We start from the raw sequence: 11,561 nt of genomic DNA on the forward strand, positions 1-11,561 counted from the left end.
AGGTAGTCAGGTCAGGTAGCCTTCAGTTTCAAATATATCGCAATAATGAGCTTATATCGCGAGAATGCATAGCTGCCAAGTCTTCCGGATTTTCCTGGAGGCTGCCGAATTTATATTCTGTCTCCCGGACTCCCGAAAAATTTTTTATATCTTCCGAATTTCGCTCGTGATTGTAAAAAATTCCTACATTTAAGGAAAAAATGTTCCTAAAGATTTTACCCGAGAAAGAAAAAAACTGCTGCTTCATAAGCTTTGTGTCAATTGCATCATTTCGTTAAATCACAAAAAATATTTTTGGGAAGAAAACACAAAATTCGCCAAACAGCAAGCGTCAATCCGGCCTTTTGAAATCCAAAATTGGCACGATCGCGTGTATCTGATTTATCCATATGTCCCGTTTCGGGCCCGACGGAGATTTTTATTGGTTTGTGAGATTTTTGAGAGTAAATGATGACTGGTAATTTAACCCAGGGACTTCAACCTACTGGTTGGCCATGATTTGTGATGGTTTTGCACGGTGTCACGCTTTTAGCAACAGAAAAATATCCCTAAAATTCCCGTTTTACTAGTGAAAAATACTTAAAATGTTTTAAAATATCCCTTTTATATTTATTTTTGTACGGAATTGATCCGCGCGAAATTCCCATTCTCCAAAGTTGGCAGCCATGCGGTAGTGAAGAGCCTGGTTGTGCTCGGTTTAATTTGTTGAAGAAGACGGCCTCACCAAGTTATATTTTAATGACGGAATACCTTCTCATAATCGTGATACTATTAGATCTTTAAGAAATTGCTAACCAGTGCAGTGTTCTTCAACCGCTGGTCCACGGATCCCACGATGTCGTTCCTGCAATAGTTTGTTATGTATTTGTTGCCCGTCCGCAAAATATTTCTCCTATTTAGTTATTATTTTGTTGGTCCAAAATTATATTTTTCCGAAAGTTGTCCATAAAAATATCTTTTTCAGAGTTTTTTGGACAACTTTCTAGAATTAAAGAAACATGTAACAATGTATATGATTTTCTTTACGCTTTTCCTGACTTCTTAAATATCTTGAGTGGCAACGGACAAAGCCGCTTGAAAGGTGGCCTAAACTCTTGATGCAGCTTTGGGCAACGGATATCCATCTTCCTTCATGGGTTTTCAAACTTCACCCACGTCATTTGACTCGTTAGTTAACGCCATTTGGCTTTTAATTTTGTGATGCCCCAATGAAGTTGAATTTAAGGTATGATTTTTGTATGTTTTTTCAATTTCTTTTCATAAACTACTTTGGAACACACACTTGTACATTGGTGGTATCCATTATTTTATTTCATTTTTTTTATTTTATTACCAATGCTTTTTTGTTTTCGTGCATTTCTAGTGATTTTCGTTTTTGATTTTTGTATTTTCTCAAATTTGCTTTTCTTTCTCACGTATTTTTTTTGGAGTTCCAAAGCTTGTTATCGCAAAAGTGTCGGGGGAACGGATGATAACTTTAGCCATTCAATGGCTTGCCATCATCAGAAACATTTTTGCTTGTTTGGAACAATGTCGGGGATTCCCCCTTGGAGGAACGACCTCCTCATTGGAGGCTATATATATATATATATATATATAGCCTCGTCAATCCTATATACATACCTATATATATATATATACAATCCATATACAATATATATATATACAATCCATATACAATATATATATATACAATCCATATACAATATATATATATACAATCCATATACAATATATATATATACAATCCATATACAATATATATATATACAATCCATATACAATATATATATATACAATCCATATACAATATATATATATACAATCGAATTCGTGCCATTGAAAAAGAGATGTTTCGATATTCTGAAAGAGAAACTCAATAGAAGGAAGGATCGGAAGACCACGCCACTGAAAGTTCTCGAGATTGGCATCGGAGGAGGAGCCAACTTTGACTTCTATCCAGGGAATTCATCTCTTGTTGCTGTGGACATGAATCCGAATTTCGGACGTTCGGTGATAGAGGTTCTTAAGCGTTATCCCAACATCAAAGTCGATAAGGTCGTGATCGGGGTGGCGGAAGACATGTCTCAAGTCGATGACGATTCGATAGATGTCGTGATATCGACGCATGTGCTTTGTTCTGTGACTGACGTGCGAAAAACCTTGAGTGAGGTTCGACGAGTTATGAAACCGGTAAGATAAGATACACCTCCTTATTTGTTATTTATTAATGAACAGTGCCGATTCTTTGTGGTGCGTTTCAATCATTTCATCGCACCATGGTAATTTAACGCTAGAACTGGAGGTGAATGCGATCATATATCACCGCAGCGGGCGTCCTATCGGATTCTAATCCTCTGCTTTATTCCGATTATAACCATTTTAATTTATTTTATGTACATTGAAGTAAGATGCATTAGTGGAGATGGTGTACTAAGATCCGCTCGCAGCTCTACGACCAATCAGAATGCTACAAAACTTTGAAAACGTCGTAACTCTTACAGTGGCAATCTCGAAAGAGAGAGAGATATCTCATCTTCTTAAAACCCTCTCATTTCGATTCCAGATAGCTCTGCCATCAACTTCTACGGCAGAAAGCCTCCGCGCGAAGCTCGTGAAGTCACTGAACTCATCCATTTCACCTATAGTCATTGGATATACTGCAAAAATAAAAAGAAAAAAGTAAAGAATGCGTAACCCCGAAAAATCGATGCGTGGACCACATGTGTCTAAATGCGTATTGAGGATGTACAAAGTCAGATAATACACTGTATGTGCTTCCAGACAGATGAAACACAAGTGAAATGGATGACTTCAGTGACGTCAAAGCTTCGAGCGGAGGCTTTCTGGTATAGAAGGTATTGGCTCTGCACGGAGAGCTTTGCCTGATAACATGTTTTCCTTCTTCCTTCCCCCTCTCCCGGTCCTGTCAATCAACTGCCAGTGGGAGGAGTCAGCCTTTGTTCAAAGTCTGATAATGGAAAGGAGAAATAAGGAGAAAGATAGGGTGTTTTTCCTTTCCCTACGAGGCAGTATACGTTTATGCGTACAGCATAAATAACCGAAAACTAAAGTTATTTTTATTATTATTTTGTGTTGCAGGGCATTTCTCAGCTCACGCAATCGGGAAAAAATATTCTTCTTGAAAATAGGCTACTGAAATTTTAGTGCTACCATCTATTTTTCAAACTATGAGTGAAGTTGTGATGATTGAATATTTGTATTGTTATGAGTCTGTTGCTCCGTGTGGCGAGACCTTTTAACGGGATATCGGCTCGCATTCACGCCTCGAAGTTTGACGACTGCGGCACAGTGGTGGGTGGCTCAAGTTGATTTCTCGCGAGTTTCCTTCATCGAGGCACGAATGTGAGCCAGACTTCGTTTGAAAAAAGGTCTCTCCGAGAAGAGCAGGCAGTCCTTCAACACGAATTTTCAAATATTCCGGTCATTCATTTCTCCTTTTTAAAATACGAAAGAAAGATATGAGTACACCAGTAAGAACACGAAAAAAAAAGTGAAACTCTGACAACATATACGTTAAGGCCATGCATATGCAGTGCACACACAAGAACACACTAGAACACGTTCCTGCATTTAGCGATTCATTAGAAATCCCACAGAGGAATGTGTACGAGTCGCATGTGCGGTTGAGTGGTAGTAATAGTCTTTCTTCTTACATGAAATAAAAATTCGGGCATCTACCACTTCTATTTATAATATAGAAAATGTGTTGCCAACTTCTCACTGTTCAAGAGCCAACATCATGATTAGCTGCAGCGTTGCGGGTCGCACCAGCGACAATACAACGGCGTATAAGCCGCGCGGCGGAAATGACCCGGAAAACTCGTAGATTTGTGTCCGCCATATTTAATAAGATGAGAAACAAGAAGCAATTTTGTCAATAAATTTTACCCTGGGCTCTACTTCTTTATAAATTGATACTTATCAATTTTTTAATTATTTATTTTTTTCTGGTTCCCAGCTAATATAGATGCAGTGCATCAAAAATTACCGTTTCTTTTGGAAATTAATCCACTCAATTAAAATTCATAATTTGAATTTTTATGGAAAAAACATTTTTTCTTAATTTTTCTGCAATTACTATTCGATCTGGCAACCGGAGGGGCCACAAAAGTCGAATAGACGCTCAAAGAATTGATTTATGTACCGGTAGACTTCGAGAGGAGTTTTATTATTTTGATGGAAAGCGGGCCAAAAGCCAGTCCTGTGAATAGTGTTTACTATCATTGGTAAACTCGTGATGGTACCAAGAAAAAATGGGAATAGCTTCGCATTGGATCAGGCAGACTTCTTGTAGAAGTGAAAGGATGTGAGCACACTCACCATTAACTGGTGCCCCTGTATGTCCACGAGATTACGCGGAACCAGACTTGCGGTCCACGTATCAATATTATTTGACTTACCTTCTTGGAACATAATATCGGTATTTTAGTTTGAGAACGTGTTAGTCCGCTTCAACGTGGAATGTCACCAACCTGCTATGTGTGTTGGAATTTAGAGATTAATGCTTCTTTTTTCAACCCAAATAATAATCTTGTCTGGGTATGGAGCTCCCTCTGTCGAAGGTACAACATGAACCCTATTAACCATAAAATAGCTGATTTTTGCTCTTCGGAATTATTGGGTTCTCGAGAGAGAGAGAGTCAGTTGTGATTTCGAAGTGCCATTGTGATTTGGCATCCACTTCAAAAAAGTTTCGTCACTGTGAGTAGAACACCAAATTCGCATTCAGTTACAAATACAAATGCCACAAAAGGCAACTTGTCCTACGAGATGGCGCGAGAAGAAATTGGGTAAAAATGCATATAACAAACTTCAAGAGCAATACGCGTGTACGAAAAAGCAGTGTGAAGAGAACATAGATAATAACTATCGTCCCACTAGAGATAATGAATGTAAATGGTCTGTTAATCAGGTTTGCCGTGGAAAATGATAGCATAAATAATGATAAGAAAATCAATTTTATACACAGCAATTTTATCTAAGTAACGGACTCTTTAGCGGGACAGCTATCGGCAATCCTTAATATAGAAGGCAAATGGCATCACCATTAGAACATAAAACACGCATGACTGGCATCATAAATATGTGATGCCACACCTACACACGCACAACGCGTTCCGGTACGCACCAGATAGTTAGAAAATTATCCTGAAAAATATTTATCGTGTGCATGTGTGGTCAAGTATTAGTAGTAGTTGTGCCCAAAAATATTTTTTTTTGCAGGGTATTTTTTGTTTTTGCAGATGTCTTCAGAAAGATTGTCCCATTCCTTCATCACAAGGTGTACACCTACCGTTCCATAATTTTCTGATATGCAGCCACTGAGCTATAAGTAAACTGGAGTGAAGACTCCCTATTCAATAACAAAGACGTTCGTGAGCCGACGCGGAGGAATACAAAAGTGGGCGTGACGGAGCGAGACGGGCAAAACATTGCTATTTCAGCATGTAATTTTATAAAAAAATAGTTCCTCCAAAGTTTTGGAAAGAAAGGGTATTTCGTGTACGAAAGTAAGTATTCATTTTTATACATTTTTTTGAAGATAAATAATACATAATTATTGGCCGAGAAGTGAAAAAAACCGGAATGTACATGTCCCGTATTTGGAATTGCCCCATTGCATTAACATGGTCAGGAAATGTTTTGCCCGGTTCGCTCCAAAAGGGTGATGCGGTCGCGTAGGACGACGGCTCGCGCAGTCCTCACTCCACTTTACTTATAGCTCAGTGTATACAGCTAACGCTCTCTTGATTTTTTTTTCATCTCAAGATAGACCAGACCAGACCAGAATTGAACTTTAAGCCGATTCCCAGCCCGCGAGGGCCAACTGCCGGCATAAAAACTGGCCAAGAAGGCCTGTGAAGAAGAAAATGTGTACATGTTTGTAGATAGATATATGTTTGCATGAATGTGTAGTGTATGTAAAAAGAACTGGTCAAATTGGTGAAAAGTCATGATCTGGCTATAAGCAGGCAAATGTCATCACAGTTCACAGAAGCAGGCAAATGTCATCACAGTTCACAGAAGCAGGCAAATGTCATCACAGTTCACAGAAGCAGGCAAATGTCATCACAGTTCACAGAAGCAGGCAAATGTCATCACAGTTCACAGAAGCAGGCAAATGTCATTACAGTTCACAGAAGCAGGCAAATGTCATCACAGTTCACAGAAGCAGGTCACACAATCTGCAGCTTGCAACATATATTCGAAGTGGAATGGGGGAAAAAACATCACATGGGAGTCGTGACGCAAAAACCCCAGCTGTAACATCAAAAATGCAATACAGGTAATAAAGTTCTGTTTCAACTCAGTGCATCAGAAACTAATGGGGATTTACTATTGACAAATTTTATGTAGCAAAACAATCCAAAATTCAAAAAGAGTCTTCTCGCTCTTTTTTTTTTTTACACCTTTTTCATATGTACATCATATATAGGTCAAAGTTCAATGGGAATGCAAGTTCAATTGGGAAATATATATGTATATACAAAATTCAATAATGAGAAGATACAAATCGAATAGATGCGAATAAATGTCAAAAGTGGATAGATACATAGTATGCAAGTAATGTGAGTATATACAATTGAATGAGAGAATTTATGTATTAAAATAGTATGTATACAATGAGATTTGTAGAAGAAAGCATCTTTACAAATTCTCCCATGTAAGGCGCCCAATTTGTTTGGGCCTCCTATATTTCCTTAAGCAGTCAGCATCATAGTCAACAATTTCCCTCAGATGTTCGAATTGGGAACTAAACATTCGCTCGAATTGATCATTGTTTAATTTCTTGATGTATGTGAATATGTGAGGTATGTCCAAGTCTTGTCTGATGTTTATTCCACGAACAAACCAAGGGGCTCCAACAAATCTTCTGAGTATTTTGTTCTGCATAGTCTGTAGTTTTTTGATATTCGTTTTACAAGCGTGCGCCCAAGCTGGCGAAGCATAGAGTAGAGTAGGCCTTATTATGGATTTAAAAAGAATAATTTTGTTCTTTAATGAAAGTTTTGCCTGTGGAAATGTGATGCGATTGAGCATACCCATAATTCTATTAGATTTGTTTATTACATGATCAATGTGTGAAGAGAAAGATAGATTTTTGTTGAGGATACAGCCCAAGTATTTTATTTGTCTAACAGGGCTTAAAGATTGTGTACCAATTTGAAGTCGTCTGTCCGGTATTTTACGACGTCTAGTGAACCATAAAAATTTGCATTTGTCGCTATTCAGTTGGATGGCAGATTCATCACACCAATATTCTATTTCATCCATGGTTTCTTGTAAATTGTTGAAGGCCTGATTTGCATCCCTGCTACTGCACAAAACTGCACAGTCGTCTGCAAATAAAGATATTATGCCATTTTGGGGACAAGGTATGTCATTAATGTATAGTAGGAACAGTTGCGGCCCCAACACACTGCCCTGAGGCACAGAGGCATGAATTTGTTTTATTGAAGAAAGTGTGTTTTGAATTTTTACTTGAAAAGTTCGACCTAAAAGATAGTGATAGAAGAATATGATCATATGCGGAGGCATATTTAAGTCAATGAGTTTGGAAAGCAATGTAGCATAATCACAACGGTCAAATGCTTTTGCTATGTCTAAGAATGATGCAGCCACAAAATCAAAATTGTTAAAAGCTTCATTTATGAACTCTGAGACTCTAACCAGCTGTGTCACACAAGAGTGATCAGGCCGAAACCCGTGTTGTTCGGGTCTAATTAAATGATTTTCATTGATGAATTGTGTAAGTCTATTTGCGACAATCTTTTCAAAGATTTTACTCCAGTTGCTCAGTAAACTTATTGGTCTGAAGTTTTGTGCCATAAGTGGGTCAGTCCCAGCTTTGTGAATTGTTTTTATAACAGAATGTTTCCAAGGTTTTGGAAAATAATTTAATGTTAAAGCACTGTTGAAAATTTCTGTTATGTGAGTAATGATATTTTCTGGCAGGCACTTCAAGGCCTTATTGCTAATTTCATCAGCACCTGGTGCTTTTTTGACATCCAACGAGTTGATGATTGAGCTGATTTCATCATTAGTTGTTAGATCCATGTGACATGTAGAATTATTTGTGTGAAAGTGAATAAATTGTGCGACTTTTCTACGAAGCCGCAGTTTAGTATTGTTAGGCTGATTCCTATTGGGTGAAAATTGCCCTTCATAAGTAGTTGCGAATGCTTCAGCAATTTCCTGATCTGTGTAAACAATTGTGTTGTCTGTCTTTTTAATTTTGTTAATTCGTGTAGTTTTGGGCTTACATATCCGCCAAGCTTTCCATAAATTGCCGTTTTCTGCTGTAGCATTACCCACAAAGTCAGAAAAACGGTCATTGATGTGAGATGCAACTTCTTTTTTGATCTCCTTTTGGAGTCTGTTTAAAATTATTCTGTCTAAGGCACCTCTGTACCTCTGCCACTTTTTCCTAACTTTGTTTTTATGCCTAATTTTATCCAAAATTTCTTTAGGCAAGCCAAATTGATTCTCAGATTTGATTTTTTGAGTAGAAGAGGCTTTAATTGAGTCATTAATAAGATGGGTCAAATTATCAACAGCTTGGTCAATGTCATCACTGTTTGGGTTATCAACAGTGTTTAGTGCGGTTGAAGAAAGTCTGTCATTATAAGCATTCCAGTCAATGTGATTTACCAAAAGCCTTTTTCTGGGTATTAAAAAGTCTATGTTGAAGAACAGGGGATTGTGAGGAGAATACAAAATTGCCTTAGTATACATTTGTATATCGTACAAAAAATTTTTTGCTAGACCGAAATCAATGACATCAGGCGTTCCTCTGTTTTGGCCAGGGAAATGAGTTGGCTGAGGGGAAGAGATTACTTGAAGAAAATTGTCAATACAGAATTTCCTAAGAATTTTACCATTTCTATTTGTTGACTTCGAGAAAAACAGAGATGACTTGCAGTTCCAGTCACCTGCTACTAGAACAGGTGAGCTGGTGTTGAATATTTCTTTTAACAAATTTAAGTCCAAGCTGTTATTAGGCGGTTTATAAATTGCACAAAAGTCCATTGTCATCTCAAGATATACATACAGAGTATCCCTAGATTCCTAACTACCGTAATTTAAAAGTTATAAATATTGAAGGAACTGGTATACACATATATTTGAATATGATTAGCGAAAAAGCTATTCTCCGAAATAAGAAATGGGGGGGATGATTTGGCACAGGAAAAAAAATAGTTGAAATTTTCATCGACAGACGGCACTGCACGGAAGCGAAATCGGGTGATTGGAACTGAACCCCCTCTTCAACCTCATCTGCGTCCGAAACGTTCGTAAATCCTCTGCCGCCGATTCACAGCTGAGATGAAACAATTTCACTAATAGTGCTTTACCCGCCTATGTCAACACCACAATGAAAAACCTTGCCCAAGCGCCAGTGACTGGAATATTTTGAAACGAGATATTATTCGTGCACCCTGTGTTTTAATAGGACTTTGATTTATATTATTTCCTGTAATCCGCTTTCGTGCAGCGCCCTCTACAGAAAAAATTTTAACTATTTATTCTAAAATTGAAAAATTACTGATTCAATTTGAAATTTTAATTTTTTTTCTTTATAACAATAAAATGTTCCTCTTTGTGAGATTAACTTTTTCGCAAACTGAATTCAAATATACCGATTCCATCAATTTTTATGAATTTTAAAACGGTTCCTCCTCATATTTAACTTCTTTACGATCACGCGCGTAATATTACGTCCAAATCCCCTAGTGGAATATATTCGTGTTTTCTTTTCTCTCTCCTAATAATCGCGAAGCTTTATGGCAACCCTATTATTTCTTTTCCCCCTTCTTCGTTTTTCTAACGTGCGGTTAGGTTAGAACAAGGTTACCATATTAATCGCCGATTCGTTAAATAAAGATAATCCAAATTTCTTGTCAAACGCTTGCACGTTGAAGTGCTAAACTAATTTACTTTTCAATATTCCAGGGAGGCTTTTATCTTTTCTTGGAACACGTCGCCTTCCGTGACAACAAATATGGAATGGCCCTGCAGAGCTTCGTCAGGCCACTGTGCGCATTGTACGGAGCTGGTTGTTGCCTGAACAGAGACGCTGGGACCGAAATCAAAAAGTGCGGATTTTCCGAAGTCGATCTCCAAACAGTCGAATATCCGTCGATGCCTTTGTATTTTAGGCCTCACATATTTGGTATAGCGGAGAAATAAATTTCATTAGAGCGAAACATTTTCATATGTATTTTGAAACTAATAAATTTTTTGTATGTGTTACTGCTAGAGCCCGAAGTTGGCAACTTCACTAAGTGTCCAGCCCAGTCGACCCGGCCAACGTCCGAAACTCGGGCTTCCTCCGGGCTTTGGCCGGTCCTTTTATGTTTATCTCTATACATGCCTATAAATATATCGCTAAGATATTACTATTCTGATTCCTCCCGCTGTATGCCTCTAGGGGCGGGACAGCAATATATATGATGGATATTCTGATTCCTTTGATCGTTAGGGTTGCCGTAGTTAACCATAATAAGTATATTTATCTATGGCTACTTATAAATGGCCATAATTATCACAAAAAAAAAGAAGAAAAACGCCAACGTGGCGATGACCTCGAATTATAGGGATCGGCATAGGAATGTATAGAGATTAGTATATATATTTAGGGGCCGGCTGAACTCCGGCGAAATCCCGAATTTCGGTCATTGGCCGGGTCAACTGGGCTGGCCACTTCGCGAAGTGTATAATGTAGAATGTTGAAAAAAAAAATTCAAGTTAATGAGAAAATTATGATTTTTTTTAGACCTTATCAACATTTTAGCCATGTAAGGAAGAGCGATTATAATATGGGGGTGATGACTCCTTCATTTTTCCTGCAAGTGATTTAAAAAATCGCCAAATTTGTCTCTTTTTACAATCAAAATCATAGAGGAACAACAAAGTAGATGTTGGTGATTGAATGCATTTTGTCTCTAATTGAGACTAACGGACACCTCCCGTTAGCGGACACTTTTCTAATCCCCGGTCCCGTGGAATAGGGCTTTAGTTCATTTCTCCCCCCGTTAGCGGACACTGAAATCAGCCAAACTACTTTTTTTTTTTCACCGGGCCCCCCCCCCTCCCTTGGCATCAAAAGTCAGGAAATTGGAATCCATTTTCACCCCCCCCCCCGATCGATGCTGACGAAATACTTGAATGACCCGTAATTCGTAATTTTCTCTCTCACCGATTCTGGAATCACTTTCCCCCTCCCCCCCCCCATTAATTCTGAATTTCCATCAGTAATGGAGTTATTTTATTCATTTGGGGATGAGTCAAAGTACACTCATATCCATAAATTGAGGATAATTCAGAATCACACGGAAATCGAAATCTAAAGTAAAAATTTCACCTGTAGAATTATCACACACATCTGCAAGAATGATATGTAAATTTCAGGAAGCCACCAGATGATGCCGGTAGTACGTCACAATGACGAGAGTTTAAGGGGGGGGGGGGGTTATATAAGGAATGGTGGCAAAGAAGTGAAATTGTTCACAAGAGTTCTGTAAGGCGCTCAGTGC

The 11,561-nt window shown here is 38.1% G+C and overlaps 1 protein-coding gene across 1 annotated transcript; it reads left to right on the forward strand.

The window, feature by feature from the left end:
• Positions 1-1,821: 1,821 nt before the first annotated feature.
• On the forward strand, positions 1,822-10,647 carry LOC149070137 (thiol S-methyltransferase TMT1B-like; the record flags this gene model as incomplete). The annotated part of the gene is made up of 2 exons (XM_089249281.1): positions 1,822-2,193; positions 9,979-10,647. Coding segments are annotated over 2 exons (609 nt in total), but the record flags the coding sequence as incomplete, so codon positions are not given.
• Between the last annotated feature and the right edge of the window lie 914 nt (positions 10,648-11,561).

This window comes from Pholcus phalangioides, unplaced genomic scaffold (genome assembly GCF_987345545.1).
Source record: "Pholcus phalangioides strain wild (caught in Gottingen) unplaced genomic scaffold, Ppha-v1.0 ptg000022l_1, whole genome shotgun sequence".
Lineage (NCBI taxonomy): Eukaryota > Metazoa > Arthropoda > Arachnida > Araneae > Pholcidae > Pholcus > Pholcus phalangioides.